Source organism: Monopterus albus, unplaced genomic scaffold, assembly GCF_001952655.1.
Source record: "Monopterus albus unplaced genomic scaffold, M_albus_1.0 scaffold374.1, whole genome shotgun sequence".
Taxonomy (NCBI): domain Eukaryota; kingdom Metazoa; phylum Chordata; class Actinopteri; order Synbranchiformes; family Synbranchidae; genus Monopterus; species Monopterus albus.
Genome location: NW_018128254.1, coordinates 199,554 through 217,727, shown reverse-complemented (window position 1 = coordinate 217,727; position 18,174 = coordinate 199,554). Strand labels below are relative to the sequence as shown.

General features: G+C 43.7%; 1 protein-coding gene across 1 annotated transcript in view; it reads left to right on the top strand.

The window, feature by feature from the left end:
* Positions 1-18,174, top strand: part of LOC109951289 (uncharacterized) — a 33,040-nt gene that overhangs the window by 8,238 nt on the left and 6,628 nt on the right. Inside the window, exon 3 of the mRNA XM_020585713.1 lies at positions 5,708-6,255. Coding sequence (XP_020441369.1) covers positions 5,708-6,255 — 548 coding nt within the window. The remainder of the gene's footprint in view (positions 1-5,707; positions 6,256-18,174) is intronic.

The window sequence follows — 18,174 nt, the reverse complement described above, 5'->3', positions numbered from 1 at the left end:
CATCTACTGGATGCAACAATATCAGTTGGCATGAATTTGAAGTGTGTGGCATTTTGCAGAAAGCCTGTGAATAAAACTGTCAGCAAAATAAAGAAGTATGCAAAACATGTATATTGTAGTGATGGCAGTATACTGTGTATATATATATATACTGGCAGTATGAAAAATGATTATTTGGAAATGATTATTTTCAGTGAGGTGAGGGTGGTTGGGGTTGGGGTATGGACAATGATTGTGCTTTTGTAACGTTGAGGTATGGCCAGTGATTATGGTTTAGGGGACACATCATTGGTTTATATTTAAAAACAACAGTTTCTCCACTGTGGCAGGTCTTAGGCGAATTCTTTTTCTCCATCAAACACTCACATTTTGAATGGAGCCCGAGGGGTTTATATCGCTGTCAAAACTCGCGGCAAAATCCGAACCATTTCCTGAATCAGTCACGTGGTACAGCCGGGCAGTGAGGCTTCGGACGTCATCATTTTCAGCTCCTCCCCTAAATGACGCAAGCCTCGATACGCGCATCGTGGAAATGCCCCCTCCCCTACTCGGCACACGCTTCGAAGCCTCGATACGGAACGTCACATCACTAATAAATTACCCACCCAAGTCCATGGCTGGTGGTGGTTTAGGCCCTCACATGGTGAAGGCCAGGACTGAGGCCTTCACACGGACAATGGGGTGTCTGCTGCTGTAGATACTGTCTGTCTAGGCTATTACAGGACAAAGCAGACCTGCGAAAATGTTCAATAGGTCAGGAGATCCTCTCAAATTGTAGGTCTCCCAACTCTGCAAACTGTTACATGACAAAGCAGAACTTGTGAAATGCTAAGTGGGTCTATGTGAAGATGCAAAACAGACCATCTGGTTAATTAAAGATGCAGACATTATTTCTCCATAAAGTTCTGGCAGACAATTCCTACTCAGCAGTTTTTGACAATTATCAATACAGTTGTAATATTGATATGCAAGGAAAATTAAGGTATAAAAAGTAACTAAAGTTTATAAAATCCAAATATTATACCATCCATTCACCCAAGCTGCCACCTGACTACTGTTTTTAACATTATATGCTGTCAGAAGATCTTCTCTAAACTGGACTGAGCTTGTTTGCACATTATTGAAGTAGTATTTTACATGTTGTGGCTCCCGTGGTCTTGACTCAGACTATCAGAGAAATTAATCTGTAAAACAGAATGTATCACCATCATCTTCACAAATAGCTGCGGTTCGTGTGCCTCCCACTCAAAGTCAAGCTGCACACAGATGTATCCAGTCTGTCTGCAGCTCTTCTCAGGTGGAATCCAACAGGAACTCAGCTTGATTGCTGACTCATCCCCCCCAACAGAGCCGACCCCCTTTGAGCTGGTTCTGATAGTGTTCTAACCAGGGCGGTGTTACTGCCCCCTGCTGACAGACAACCTTGGGTGAAGCTCTGCATAGAGCTGCTCATTAGGTTTGGCAGCTTGTATGCATCTGTCTAATGCAGCAGAGAACTGCAAACTCTAAGATAAGAACAGCAGCACTGAATCCACGTTTTATGAGTTTAAATGCAAATACATTATTGGCAGTTAGTATCTAATGGTGCTGTGGAGGACATACTTGAGAAACTGCATTACAGTACATGTGAACAGCCACAGACAGTAGGGGTTTTCCCTTGTTCAGGCCCGTGGAGGGTGACGGCAGTCAGTCAGTTACTTCTGACTTTATCATCTGGATAAATTGCTCTGACTTTTCCTCTGGTGTCACCGTGAGGTCAAATTTTGTTTGTCCAAAACTTTAGTTTGTAGCAAATGAACCATCTTTTAGACCCATGCCACTTTGTTAACTGTGGTGATTTGCAGCTCAGAAGACGTATTTTAAATCTGAAGGTTTTAAACATGTAGGTGACACATGGCTCCTTATTTCACTTTCATCGAGTCATTTTAATGGCTATAGTTTGACTTAGTTTCAGGACCTGCTTCAAATTAAAATATAAACACAACAATAGTTACATGTACTCTTAATGTTTTTCAACAAATATTAACCAAGATGAACAAAGGTCGACGTGGTCACTGTGTTGTTTTTGCTGCCTCTAGGAGCTACCTTATGTGCAGCAGCTTGTCCAGAATGATCACATCCAGTTCAGGGTAGTAATTTGAACAGGAGCTGATACACTGGGTGTCTTAATGCATGACGTGACAGTGTGGTCAAGGACTTGGTGGTGTCTCTGCCAGAACCTTCAACTCTGGTCTAAAAGCATCAGAAAAGGTTGAGGAGAGTTCTTCTATTTTGAAGTGGACAAGCTGAGTCCTGAAAAGCAGCAGTCACTGACATTTCCACTTACTTGCTGTAGCTGGCACAACACATACTGGTGATATTATGCAATAAGCAACTCTGTGGCAATAAAACACATCTTCTTCCCTAAACTGAGCTGCCAGCATGAGTCGGCTCACTGTAATGGAGATAAAAACAGATTGGAGCTGCAGACAGAAGGGATGGTTCCTGTTTGTTTGCTGAGCAGTTCAGCTCTTCATCTCTGGGTGTTAATGACAGCTCCAGTGCAGGTTACGCTTCTGAGCAGAGTTTGTACTCTGATAGTAAATCGCAGTTATTTCAGACAGAATGACGACCGTGTGTTTTCAAAGCACATTTTCTGAGATTGTCCAATAATTATTCTTCAGGTTCCAGCTTGATGGTAGGCATCTCTGTCACGACACACAAACACTTTTTCACTGGTAATCACAGCTCTCATGCATAATGTGTGCAATTTATCTTCATTTCTGTACAGTTTCCCGTTACACTGAGAGCACTAATGGAAGAAAACCATAATCAAGCTCAATATAAAATTAAACCTACAGTAAATGCTTTATATTTTGTTGTTAAAAGCCTCAAATCAAATACCCAGACATCAGACGTCTAGGTTTAAATCAGTTAGTTCTCTCACTCTTGTTTTTCACGACCATTATTACAAGTGGATGAAGGATTCTTCCTCCTTTTGGACACACAAGGCAGATGAGCTTCCCATCCCTAATGCCTGCACATGTTGCTTTGGACCTGTGAAGTAAATTTTGTAGGCATGTACAACTGAATTTATACCTGTAATGCACATTTTCCCCCTCAGTTTGTGAAAGTAGTGAAAGTATATATGTGGAGGACACATCTGGTTCTGTTGTAGTGATTTTGGTCCCTGTCTGTTGTGAGTTCAGCAGCGTTTTACTGTAGGAGTGCCAAACCTGTGGAGCAGTCTTTTGTTAAATTGCATTAGAGAATAAACCAAACAGCCCAGAACAGGAGGCAGAATTCTGGTTTAAATTACATTTAACATCTGTTTCAGACAGATGTGACTATACAAAGAAGGATGCACAGGACCTGTTTCCTGACAAAAGAAGAACATGTATAGATTACAGCTATTATATTAAATCAGATGCTACCATGGGGGATTTTCACTTTACTCTACAACCCTGATTAGTTCTCTGATGTCAGAGTTGAAGCCAAACTCCAGTCCAGTCTACTCTCTTCTTTACTTGTTCTCTTCGTGTTTAACAAGGTGAACATGTGTTTTCTCTCCTCTGCTCTTCTCCACAGCATTACTCATCATTACTCCTTATTACTCCTCCCACTCCACTCCGGCTTCATTTTCCATTTGGATTTCTGTTTCTCCTTGTTCTGCTTTGGGTGGCTTGTTTCCCGCCATGTTCTTCTTCTTGTCATTCAGATGCTTTATTGACTCCAGTCGTGTCTGCACTTATTGATGTTTTGTTTTTGTTGTGTAGGCTTTTTTTAGCTTGAAGAATTTAGGATTTCCATAATCCTATTTTTTGTCTTTATCTCATGTATAACTCGCTTATCTGGCTCAGGTCTCTGTGTTGTTTCTTTCTTTGTATTTTATCAACCTCTTCACTTATGTGGAAATAAACACTGAATGCATGTATTTTATTTTATGAGAGTTACTGGACTACAGTCACATTTCTTGTGTGTTCAGCATACTTGGCCAGTAAAGCTGATTCTGATTGTTATTGCGTACCTAATAATGTGGCCAGAGTGTAATCTTGAGCTTGCTGGGTGTCGGAGTAATTAGAAACAGGACAAATTATGAGACTTGACTGGCACTGATGAGAAATGTAGTTGTGGCATGAGGAGAACCAGTGACCTGTATTTAGCTGATGACACCCGGCCTGTTGTGTTGTTTCACCTCACAACATTACACAGTGAGGATTTCTATCACGTGGTCGAGTACTGGCATAAGTCAAGTCATACCTGATTTCCATAAATAAGAACACTCATTTCATTTGTGTTTTCCAAAAGTTTTCTTAACAATAAGGAGAACACCGTTTTCCTTTTGAACATCAGCATCTCCAACACTGGAGTTTCGCTGACCAGACAAGAAACAATCCAAACAAAAACTGTTTTCCTGTCTTTACAGGTCTCATCAGACCCTCCTCAGCGTGGTGCCGATATACATCATTTCCCAGAATGCCACAGGTGTGAGTGCTCCGGTTGACCCCACTGACCTCAGCCAACAGACAATCAACACATCTTCCTCAGAGGTGCCATGGCAACTGCATCTGCTCAAAGGCTCGGTGGTCCCCAGCTAGCGCACTGAGGACAGCAGGGAGAGGAAAATAAGGAAACAAAGGATTCTGGATGTTTTTAATAGACTTGGTTCTCGTGGGTTTGTCTGTGGGAGGATTTTCCTTTTCCTGGATCCTGTTTGGGTGTGATGGAAAAACAAACATAACTGAAGCAAACCTCAAGCCTCGAGACGTGATTGCGATGTGATGTGAGGGAACTGAACGAAAAAAGGACAAGTTTTTTTTCAACGAGATTCGTCGACTCACAGGAGGTGACATGCTACCATGTAGCCACAGAGACCTGCTCAATCAACCAGCTAAAGGCTGCTGGATGTATGAACACACACACACGTACACTCATAAAACTGAAGCAAACACACACTGATAAGCTGACTGAGGAGTTGTAAAGTGCTGGGTTATTATCGACTCCGGCACTTCCTATTTTCATCTTTAATCTTAGTATTCTGAGTAATCATCTTTTTAATTAATGGTGACGGCAGCGTGAAATCTTCCCTCCTACACCCTCCCCACTTTCCTTTCCCTCCGCCGCCAGACACCTGAAACCAATTAGCAACAGCAGATCTAGATGGGGATTAGACACAGGAAGAGCAGAAGAGATTAGACACAAGCACAAAGAGAGAAAAGGGAGAAGAACAAACAAACGAGGGATCAAAAACAAGGGCAAAAAGAGAGCAAGAAGAAAAAGAAGGGGTAAAAAAAGAACATGTCCGCCACTCTGGTTGATCGATAGGAAGGAGGAGCAGAGGGCGTGGCACAGATGATATGGCGAGATCTGGGTGGCGGCACACAGCAAAGATAACAACCACTTGTGAATCAGCAGCTGAAGATTTAGAGTCCCGAGTCTTGACTGACAGGTGCTCCAGCAGCCCAGGACTCATTGTCATTCCCTGCAGTGTGCAAGCAAATGAGAGAGGGAAGTACAGAGGAACAACTCTTGGCCGGTCGCCACCATCAGGGCCAATTAAGAGAATTTGATTATATGCCTTAATCTTGGCAGTCAGGTGGAAAAGCAGACAGGAAGAGAAAGAGGAGGCAGAACAGGTGCCACCGATACACACCATTATCTCCGTCCCTCTGTAATTGAGTCTGTTTCTGCCCCCATCCTGTCTTTTCCATTGGAGGCTCCTTGAGAGAAAAAGAGAGAGAGTGTGAGAGGAGAGGAGCAGAGAAAACCTGCATTTTTCACATCTTGTGTATTTTTGGTAGTGATAGTAAACATTTGTGTTTTCCTTCACTTCAGTCGAGACATTTATCAAATCTGGGAAAAACGTTCCCTCTTCTCCTCAATCTGTTTCATCCCACTGTTTCCTTCCTCCTTCCAGAGTCGTCTTCTTCCCAGTCTGGACAAGTCTCCCTGTAGCCTCCACGATCTCCGTATCAAGTGTGAGATAAAAGCAAAAAGGGACAGACGGGAAAAAGACAGCAAGGGACCCGGAGAGGACAGAACAGAGACTTTATTTCCTCAGCCCCAGGTGACCAGAGGCTCTTGCCAACCATCCCCAGAGCTTCTCTTCCTCTTTGTAAAGTCAGTCTTCTCCCCAGAGCTTTCCCCCAGCTCTCGTCCCTGTGGATCCTATCCTCTGCACCAACCACCTGTCCTGAACCCTGCCAAGATTAAACAGGCTTCCATCATCCAAAGAAATCTTCTGATATCAGCTCCTGGTGTCGTCATCTTCATTCTGTGAGTACTTCAGTCTTTCTTTCTTTCTTTCCTTCCCTTTGTCTCCTCACCCTTCCTCCCTCCAGCAGCTCAGCGGCCTCTGGGCCTCCTCCCTCTTTTCACATCGCTTTATCACGTCATGTCTTTCTTACCTCATTCCTCCAGAGTAGTCTGTATGAAACTGATGCAGTTCATACTCAAATAACCAACAGCACAGTATGAAGGCCCTGCCAGGTGATGATGTTTGGGTGAGACTGACTCATAGACTGAGGTCCGTGTTGAGTCACTGTTGACGAGACCACCTGCTCTTTCGCTTGAATGTAATAATCTTTACTTTTTAAAAATCTTTCTTGACTGCATTCCAGTTACTTTCTGGTCTTTTTGTACTTGCTTAAGTTTTCACATTTTGGCCTTGAGGAGAGGAGGAAATGGCATTGCTATTTTGGCAGAAATGCACATATCAATCTTGTTCAGGTGCTGAATCCAAAACTGAGCAGTGAATTACTTGTCTTATGGCACAGGCAGAGCAGAACCAGCCACCAAACTCATTCACATAGAGAAGAGACAGGAAACCGTGTGTGCAAAGTCACAAGCACAGTGCTGTGATGTTTTAATCACCATTTAACAATTTTCAAAGAGAATGCATCTAGAAGATGTGTTTATAGCTTTGAACAAACAGCTCACTTGTTGAATGTAGAAGAAATTGTAGTACCCAGGGTAAAACTGTAACTGTAACAGAGTCATCAGGTATGGAACTGAATCAATAAGAATGGGTTCTGGATTTTGTGAATATTCCAACAGGGAAACTCAGATAGTTCTTAAAGCCTCAGTGCAGCTGACCTGGAGCTGAACAACACAAAAGCCTCACCTCTGTCAGACTCTGCTGTTCAATCCCAGATTTTATGTTTGTAGTATTATATTGTCATTGTGCAGTATTTTGGCCTTCACATGACCAACTCTGAGTCACAGATGGTCAGGAGCTGTGATCCCTACCAAGTTGCCAACACAACCATCTCTATCCTGGCCAGTAATTAGACAGATCTGTGCCTTGAGGAAAGAATCTGAGCATCAACAAGGATCCTGCTGGAGATCTAATGGATATTAGATCCAATGGCACATAAAAGTGATGCAGGGGAGGCGGGAGCATAGTGGCTGTGTGCTGATTCAGGGGTCATGTCCATTTGAAGACTGAGTGCATCACAGCTCCAGGACAAGGCTGTCCCATTTCAAAGCCTCCTTCAGATGCAGCTGAACTGAACTAATGCCACTGTTTATTTATCTGCTACTGTATCATCAGTGACTTCTATTAATGAATCTGACCAGGTGGGAATGAGTCCAAGGACATCTTTGAGCCTGAAGTGAAGGAGGAAGGGGGATTTACAACCAGAAGCAAAGGAGCATCTTAATCCTTAGTAAAAAGATCAGGCACCTTCAGACCCATAGCGAGGGGTGGGACTGTTTGGTGACAACAAACCTGAGTCTGTCTGGTTCCTTTGTTTCTTTTCTTGCTGAAAAAATAAAAACTTTTGACAGGGGTGAATGACAGCATTGCGAGTCCCAGGGGGCTGAGAATTCAGAGTTTCTCAATCCTACCATCAGGTATGTGATTGATTTTCTTCTTCCCTGGCAGCTTTTGGTTGAAGGTTTTTATGAAAATCAATCTGCAGAGGCTTGAAGCTTGCTGCCGAGAGATAATCCATCACAGTGAACCGTATTACCTTTATATTTCTCTTTTCAGTTTCTCATGACTAGAATATTTTTGGCAGTTGAGTCTCACATCTATGTCAGATTCCTTAAAACACCAACCAGCACTGACTGGACTGTTGCTGTGCTCAAAAACTAATATGCTTTTTTTTTTCTTTTTTTTCTCAACAAAATCAAAGTGTCTTTTTGCTAACTGTGAAGGTTATTCATCTTAGTCACCATGCACTGGTGTGGCAGTGTGATGTTACTGTGCTAGATCAAAAGCAGTGAAAAGTGGAGACTTTATTTTGAAGACAACAGGTGATGCTTTTTATGTTTGAATAAAGTTTTGATACAGTGTTTCCATTTTGCTTTCACATAGGATTTCCAGCTCTTCACATTAAGCTAATGCTCTGTGTCTAATGAGGAAGTGTAGTTTTATTTGGACACATTTGCCCACCTTGCTTCCTGTTTGCCTCTGGTCGTCCCACAGGTAGGCCTTGGCTTCACTCTGTCTGCTTTCAGTGCTTTTGCTGTTAATGTGATGCTGCTTTCAGCAATATGCTTTTAAGTGAGTGTGTTGATCTTTGGGAGCTGCATGTGCACTGGTTTGAACGCTGTAGTGGAGAGGAGCAGAGTCTGTTGAGGCGGCTGGTGGCCATGCAGCTCGTTAGGCCTGGGTGTAGTGCTGAGGGACATTGTTCATGGTGTTACAGGAACATTTGTTTGTCTGCGGCTGCCAGTATGCGGCTCTCTACACGGCTCCCTCTTCTTGGTTTGCTTTCACATATACAATGTTGTATGGACAGACCCGATGAATATCTTGGTTCTCTACAGTTACAGATGGTGGAGTTTTATATTAACTGCAGAAAGTCGTGAGTCTTCTACAACGCAGCACAAAGCTGGGTCTGCTGCACCTACAAACAAGAGTTTGGTTTTAGATGTGAGTCGTCACATTGAAATAATGAGTCTTTACCAAAAACAACACCCTCCAAAAATAAATAAATACAAGTAGTGGTAATGTTACTTCATGTTTTTCATAATTTCCAAATAATTCCTGCAGAGAAAAAAAGACCCATTTTAAAGTACAAGCATGTTGAGGCGGCGCAGCCAGTTCACAGAAAAACAGGAGGTCGCTGAGGTTTTTACTGTGGCGGGGGTTAAAAATGACCCACATACACTCGAAACAGGATTACAATGGCGAACCAGAAGGGGGAGGGCAAAGGTCCAGAGGACTCCAGTCGCTTTGTCAGCCTCTTCCTTCTCTACTCCTTTATCCTGATCTCTGTTCTTCTGTCCTCCTCTCCATCATCCCCTCTCCCCCTTGCCCCCTCTCCAGCACTTTCTTTTCCCTCCTTGCTCAATCTCTCTGCAGACTCTCCCCTGCATCCTAAGTCCCCCCCCCAGAGCTCGTTGGCGCGCGTCACCGTGGGCGTTTGGTCAGGTGTCATGCTCCCTGCAATTAGTCTTACACTTTTTTTTACATTTGATAACGGTTTGAGTCTCTGAAGTCCTGGTTCCTGCGTAGGAAGAAAGAATCAATAAGGCTTTATCCAGCTGATGCATCCCTGAGTGTGCACTTTTAAGTGTTGTATGTGTATGTACATATACAGTAAGTAAGTATTCTTCTTTGTGTGTGAAGCTCGGGGATGGACTGTAAGCCTGGCTGGTGCCTCATTTAGGAGGTAGGCACCTATAACTGCTTTGTTTTGAAGCTGTTATGCACGTCCTGTGTTTCTGGTAGCAACTTGTGCATAAATGTTTGGTGCAGAGTTCAACACATGCAGTTGTTCTGTTTTCATTAAGTTGCTGTACAGGTTTTAAGATAGTTTCTGAAGTTTGAGCCAGATTTGTGAATTAATGTGTTTATGTGAATTGAGATGACTTGCTAGTTCTTTGACTGGTCACTTCACATGGTGGTTCATTTATATTCAAACATGAACACTAGGACTCTAGTTTCTATCTCGATCCATCATTTGCCATTTGTTCTTTGCTTTTCAATGCCATTTCTATAGGTGCTGGTTAATTAGCTTAAGATGAAAGAGATGTTCATTGTCATCCCTCCATACATGCACACAGTTGGGATTAAGCCCTGAGATGCTGTCGGCCGGCAGGAAAAACCTGCACAAAGCTTTCGACTCCTCCTGACTCAACGGTTCTAGTGACTCATCCACCTGTGGACAGTTGAGACTCTGCAGGAATATAAACCAAGCCTGGGTGGAATGGGGACATTCTTATAAAGCTTATATAGGCTGTATCCTTTAGCCATTAAGCTTGCCTTCATGTGTCGACTCTGACCTGGAACGTCTCCACCTTTAAACTCAGCCACATCCATCCTGACTCTATTAGACTCCACAATCAGCTGTGGTTCCTAAAGAGCTTCTGTCTGGCACACTATTACCTGCAGTAAGAATTGGCGGAGGAAGATAAGGATAATAGAGCCTCCATCATTTTCTGGGGGGGGGGGTCAGCCCTCCTCTGTTACTGTCTGGGCTGCACGTCGATAATTGAGGGAGCTGTGTTGATATCCTGCTGGCCACGATGAAGGAAAATCACCCCTATTTACTGTTAATAGCTCCGAGAGAGCCACTTGTGACACTGCACAGAAAGCAGAGCAGCAGAGAGAGTTCACATCAAAATTAGCCTGGAAGTAAAATGACATAAATGTGTATCACGGGATATAAAGCGGCACAATTTAAGCTTGTGATCAAGAAAAATCTGCTTATAAATCAAGAAGAAAGTGCTTTCCTCACAGAACTGCCTTCATTTCTCTTATTTTCCCTGTGAAAGCTGAGCTGCCGTAAGGATAGACGAACCGAATCGAAGTGCTACTGAGGCTGTGGTTGAGCTGAAATCTCTGAGTACACTGCTGCCCGCTTGTAGAAATACAGTAGAGCTGCTGTGTGACCATAACTAGGCTTAATTATTAGGGTGTTAAATATCAAAACTTCTAACCTTAAGCTGGCAGAAGAAAACTGTCAGAAATGTTGATTGAAGATTCTTCTTGTTTAAAATGGAAACTTTTTAAATGAAAGCTTCGATTTCTTTACAAGATTTTCAACGTGGGTATGAAGAGAGGCTTTGTTGTCCAGCCAGGTTCCAGGTTGTATGCAAAAACTTTCACTTTGAGTTCCTGGCTATCTCGTACACTTTGTGGAAACATCATAGATTTAGATTTGATAGTTTTAATTGCTAAAATGGTTTTTGAAGCTTTTGAAATGCACATTGCTTATGTGCACAAGATGTATTTTTTGCGTTCAGGAGATTGCCTAATCAAAACCAGCACCTAGTCAGCAGGAGGACTTGTTGACAAGATGACGCTGTCCTCCGCTTCCTCCAGCTGCCACTGTTGGCTTCTTTTAACCACAACTACAAACTGTCTCCTCTCACGTAGGCTTTGTTTCTGATTCATATGAGTCTTGGAAGGCACTGACCAACGTCACGGCTGACAGAACTGTTGTCCTGGTAGAAGTGTCAGGGAGATAACACCTGTGGTTGTTGTGGAGGGAAATGATGAACAGTGTCTTTTATAGAATCAAAGTTATCAAATGAAAATCTGAGCTGTCCCAGGGGTTCAGGGTTAATATGCTGGCCAGGGTTTGTGGTGGCTCATGCCTGGCATTTAGTTGCCTGCCACTTTTCACCTCTCCCTCTTTACTTCTTGCCATCTTCTGCTTCTCAGTGAATAAATGTTTAACCAGATCAGAAACAGTCGGTCTTTATCCATCCTGCAGCATGAGGCCTGAAAACAGGCATTAATGTTGTAATTAGGGAAATGTTAAGAGTTTTCTTTTCTCTGATTGATGTATTTATTATCCTTCCCCACACATTTAGGTGCGCCCTGATGGCAGTTCCTTTTATCAACTGATAAATGTCTCACTTACTGTGGAATAATCCTTGTTAAAGAGATTTTGTGTGTGGCAACAGAAGCTGATCAATCCCCAAAAGTCTGTTTTTATTTTGTCAAAGAAGCTCCACATGTTGGAGGGCAGCGGTGTGTAGCCACCTCCCCTCTAACATCATACGCCTGTGTGCAGCCTGTGGATTGTTCTGACAGTAATGACGTTACAATGACATTCAGTTCTGTGCTCCTTTGTTTTAAAAAGGTCAGCTCCCGAGCTTGGATGGTGAGGAAAAGAGATCGGATTTGACATGACGCTGATTTATCTTTCACTGTGAAGCGTAATGTCTCAGTTATGGCGAGTTGTGTCAGTAATAAGGCTTGAATAATTCATACGAATCTGAAGAGGTTGTGATGTTTGGCTCCTGTTGCGAGTGGACGTATGTTGACTGATCGGTTCATTGGAGCTGAAGTGGTGAAACTGCAGAATGATGATTGTGTGAATCTGTCTGTGCCTGGTGATGAATTGTGGCTTTGCATGTCGAACGCTTGCATAAAGACTCTGTGCAGGGAATTTTTTTTTTATTGCCTTCTCAGTTGGTGTCATTGTGCGTTATGTTTTTTATTCATCTACTTCCACAGGAAAACGCCTTTTATTGGGAAACTATTTGATTCTCACCGCAGTCAACTTGGCATTTACACACTAATATCTTATTCATGCTGTTGTAAATTGCTTTTATTAAAGCAGTCCACCGCCAGTTCCATCCATTTCTGTTATGCAAGTAAGACGGTGTTTAAACCTCTAGCTTAAAGCTGCACTCTCTAATGTTTTTTAATTAATATGTAAATATTTCTAGGTAGTTCCAGGTGGCCCATAATAGTCATAACTCTTCTCTAGTAGCCTCTAGTAGTCACTGTTGGTCAGCACCAGCAGGGCCTTGTAGCCTCTGGTAGTGACTATCAGCAACCAGCACTCTTCACTAGGCAGGAGCAGCCACTGGTATCCACTCGCTAACCAACAGGCACTTTCTGGTCTTCTGTGGTTGCCTCCAAGTAGCCACTGTTCCTCCCCACTTGCCTGCAGCAGTCCTTGGTATTTGCCACTAGCCAGAAGCCTCCTGCACATGACAGTCATGATGCAGGCTGCAGTTCAGTGTCATGACAGGAAGGCTGATGTTTAGGGTTCACATCCTGTCTCAGAGCCAGCAGTGAGTGTTTACATGTAGTCGCCATTATTCCTGATTTAGTTTCTATGCTCAAACAAGTACTCACACATAAAAAAAAGTAAATGTAACTGGATAGAAATGAATGACTTCTTTCACAGCACAGTTGCTGCTGCTCTCCTCTGAAATGTGTCTGCTGACACCATAAGGCTGTAGATGACTGAACTTGTGTGAGATGTGGTTGTGAGTGCAGGATGGATGTAGGGCCTGTTTGAGCTGAACTCCATACAATACATGAATTTCAGGTGCTCCCCTCCCCAGCAGCAGTGTTAACAAACGGCCACGCAGCCGGTGGAAGGCTTGTGGCTCGGTGACAGATCTGTTCTTTGAGTCATATTCGTATCTACTGGAAGCCCATCATTGCCCCATGGGGGAGACATCTATCTACCTGCGTGCGTTCGTTGATGAACATGAGCACCGTGTACCACCTGTAGAGGTATAATGTGTTTGTCTGCACAGTGAGCACTGCAGCAGCATCGCCTCTGCTCACGTCACTGACCTTTCTGTGAAGCACACTGAATCCTCCTGGAAGCTCTGATCTCTTATTGATTCTGCCTCCTCAGTGCACTTCAGGTGTGAAGGGAGCTGGAGGTGACGAGGCTTCACAGTATAGACTGTAAAATAAACTAGCTACTGCTTGATATATGCAGAGTTATCCAGATTACAGTGTTGATGAGGAAGAAGAAAATCTGTTCACTCTTCTCAACCTGAGTCTGAACCACTGCAGCGTTTAGGGAGCCAGGGCTCAGACTCTTTAAATAGAGTGAAAAATGAACTGTTACTGAACAAAATCTCCAGTTCCTTCTGCTTAAAGGAACACTCCGACGTTTTGCGAAAGATGCTTGTTGGTTTCGTGATGAGTCTGTCAGCAGACACACTCTTGTAAATCTGATCACTTTCTACATTAAAAGTCTGATGTTCTGGAAGCCGTGATGCTGTTTTTCACATTAATGCACCAAAAAGGAAATTTTTCACTTTCTGCTTCCAAATGCAACCAAATCATTGTTGATCTTGTGTATATTGTATTTAACGGGCTGTAGATGATGGGTGGCATGACCTTTTAAAGGCTAACGCAGACAAATGTCCTAAACAGTTCCTCCAACTTTTCGGATGATTGTTTCAAAACATTCATCAAACAGTCATTCATTAGCAGTGAAAAATGAGCCGTGATGATTCAGAAGCAGCATCTCCAATGTCCAGGCTGCAGATCAGACCCATGGCGACAATAAAGAGATCAGTGTCTCGGCCCTGCTGAGACAGCCTGTGGTTTGACAAAAGTACGGGCCAAAAGAGGAGCATCATATGACATGGGTCAGATGCCAATAGCAGAGTCTGGGCTTTCAATCAGAGACAGACATGGCAAGAAAGACGTGTTGACACTGATGGGCTCAGTATCAACAGACTTACTTTTAATGTGCGGCTTAACAGTGTGTCCAGTTACATTAGTAGGAACCTTACATTCCCTAGGTGCTGTTGTAAATTAGCTGTATTTGACCGTTATTACAGGTACTAAAAACGACAGAGGCCTGTTACAACCAATGCCAAACACTTTGACAGTTTGTAAAATGTTAGTGGAATGTCACCAGCCAGCAATTGCTTGCACACACACAAACTGTAGAGCCACCACTTGACTACTGCATGCACACTAACTATGACAAAAACAAACTTAGTGAGCTGCTTAGTCAATGTTAAGTGTAGCATCGAAGCAACTGCACTGCAGCCCATGGAGGGACCAGTGAAAGTAGCTCTGCAACACACACACACACACACACACACACACACACACACACACACACACACACACACGTAGCAGACCATAAATATGTTCACCTGTAGAACATCATCACACACACAATCCTACAGCCTGCATAGGAAACAGAAACGATTGATGAGCGCACACACCTGCCCCGGTGTTGTCTCCCAGCTGTGCTGCAGGCGGAGGATGGATGTGTGGTGGAGTCTGGGGTCAGAGCAGCAGCTCCACCCTGCTGAAGGCTGTCATTTTCTCTGTTGTGTGTGACCATGCGTGCGTCTTTTGTCAGAATGAATTTGTGTTGCTGCCAGTTTCTCGGGGAAGCGGCGCATCTGCAGATTGTGGTTTATGGGAAGCGGCGCATCTGCAGATTGTGGTCACCACACCTGACACACACTCATACAGTTGGTATACAGTGTTTAGTGGGTATCAGTGCTGCAATGTAGCATCAGGCTCCCTCTGGTGTAGTGTAGAGCTCTGGCTCTGTGCTCTCAGGTTAGTGGAGGTCTACACACAGGAACAGGTGAATCAGTCACCTTCTGATGTTACAGCTAACATGTTAGCAAGCTGCGGTCTACCCCAACCCAGTAGTTAGGTGATATTTGTAGAAGAGTCTCCATCCAGCCAATGAACCTCAGTCCAGTTTGGTCTCCACCACCTCCTGAAGGAATCTGGCTCTTTAGCTGTGTTCACCAGCTGGTCCCTGACTGTGTGTGTCTGCTGTTTGCTGCTGAGCAGGTGGAGCACAGTGTGTTAAAAGTAAAGCTGGTGGGAGCACTGAGACTGAACAGTAACTGCTGTAGGAAATCCCGCAAAGCTCCATAGATCTGCAGAGCTGGTGGTAATTTTCTGTGGGTTTCTCTACAGAATGTCTTCACTCTGGAGGTCTGTAGCTCTCATTCTTGTCCTTTTGAAGCCACGGTACTCGACCATTCGTCCCTGAGGGCCACGAGGAGTCACAGTGAGCTGCAGAACAGTAGGTCACAGAGACAGGGAAGAGAAACTGGTTCACTGTGTCGGGAGAAGAGGTCCTGCTGAGCAGAGAACCAGTGCTAGACCAAACTTTGTATCAGAAACTGTAGCATCTGATAATGTAGTAAATGCTCTAAATGTAACAACCTATCCAGAATAAGTCAAACATATAACAACCCCTGTTAATTTAACAAACAGCTTCTTAATGTAATAACATCATTAGGAAAGGAAAATCATGTGCTAATTTATTTCAGCACATTAAAGACTAGTAGCATCCCCCCCCCCATTTAGGACATTTTAATATATTTTAACTGATTATGACATTACATGGCCATTATTACTTTATCAGCTGCTCCCAGGAGGAACAAGAGAAGAGATATAAACAGTGAGAAGAGGATGTTTAGTGTTAGCCATATCCCTGTCTGTTCCACACTCCCCCACCCACAGTGAGCTCAGCAGGGGCTCGGCGAGCGCTGCTCTTCAGTGGGAGACATCATTATGGATCTTCATCTCATTTTAATTTGTCATCTGGTGGCGGATTGTCCCGCGGCGGCTCAGCAGGAGGGAGCAGGACACATCTCCGCTGCCTCGCTCTGTTTCTGCTCCACATGTGCAGGAATGATGAGTTAAATGAATTATTCTGTCCAGGGAGGAGAACGTTCTGCTGTTTTAAAGTCTGGGTTTGTTTCTGCTGTTCTGACCTTCACACCTGGCTTTTGCTGCAGCGGTTTTAAGTCTTTATGGGTGAAGTCCAGGTTGAGTTCTCCAGAGAAGTGGAGCTTAGAGAAGCAAAGCTGAGTCACAGCTCTGCTTAGACAAAGCAAAAGTCAAGGAGCAAGTCTGTCCGTTCTACAAATGCTGACTATTCAAATTATATTTGTGTTTAAAGAGTTTCAGTCCAGAGTTGGGTCAAATGTTCTACAGGGCCAAGTTGTTTTGCTGCACAATGAAATCAGGTGAAAACTTTGGACTTGAATGTTTGTGTTTTTACAACCAAGGCTGAAACTTTTCTCCTGTCCTATGAACAGTCAGTTTCTAGCAAAGCCAGATCAGATTTGGTTATTGTGCCAGACAGGCTTCTGTATTTGTGGTTTTAGGTCATGTCAGCGTCATGTTCTTTAGGCACCAGTCAGAATTAACACTGAAACCAAACTGTGCTCACCTTCTCATGGATATTTAATTCTGGATAAATGCTTGAGAACAGAAAAGACATTTCCAGAGGCAGTAAAGGAGCCATGTGGAGTCTGTGTAAGCAGACAGCTGCAATTATGTTGCTTCTTACCAAAACACATTGTGTGTGTCCATACAAATATGTATGATTTTTAAAAAAAATATCAGCATTGTTTACATGGCGTGTTGCTCATGCATAACTAGTGGAACGCTGTGAGGCCACATGATGGGGTGCTGTTACCTGCTCCAAAACCTAATATGGAGAAGAGCTGTCGAGGCCTCCTGTGACCCAGACTCATTGAATAACACTGGCAGCAGTGGAGAGATATGAGCTTCTAAAAAATTTTGAGCGGCACTGACCTCTCTGACCAATCATCCATCAATCCATTATCCATAACCCATATCCTGTTGTTGGAGCCAATCCCAGCTGACCTTGGGCGAGAGGTGGGGTCCACCCTGGACAGGTTGCCAGTCTATCACAGGGCTGACATGTAGGTAAACAACCACACTCACTCCTGCAGGCAGTTTAGAGTCACCAGTCAACCTAAGCTGCATCACTTTGGACTGTGGGGGGAAGCCGGAGTACCTGGAGAGAACCCATGCAGGCACAGGGAGAACATGCAGACTCCACACAGAAAGGCCCAGGCTCAAACCCAGAATCTTCTTTCTGTGGGGAGACAAAGCTAACCATTGCATCTCCATGCTGCTGAGCAGCTGATCTGGAATGTAATCAAACGGCTGCTGGTCCACAGTCTTAATACTGAGAAACATGTCACATCCTGAAGTGGTAGCACAGGTCAAGATGCTGTCAGTGTGCAGGGTTACATTGTAAAAAAAAATGTCTAAGATGGACACCGCCTGACACAGACCATAGCCACTGTCCCTGCTCCACACATACAGCTGTTACAGCAGGGAGACAGTGCTGTTTTCAAGTACCACCCTTTCAGAGCAGCTTCCTCACATTCAGGCTACAGCACACCGACATCGTCTTGTTATTTCAGCATTATAGTGAAATATCTTTGAAGCCTGCAGTTTGAAGCTGGTTGCTGTGCTGGTGTGATGCTGGAATGTTTGCCAGAATCTCAGTGTGCCTCACTGAACCAGCAAATTCACCCAAAGTGCCTGAAAGGCTTTTTGAGTGAGAGGCTGCATGTGCTCTGATTAAACTTAATTTAATGCAGCATTTTACAGTCGCCTCTCAAAAGCAGCCTGGTACTCACTCACTTTGACGTAATGACTTTTTTTTTTTTTTTCCATTTTGGAAAGTCACTTTAAATTAGTTTATTAGCTATATAATG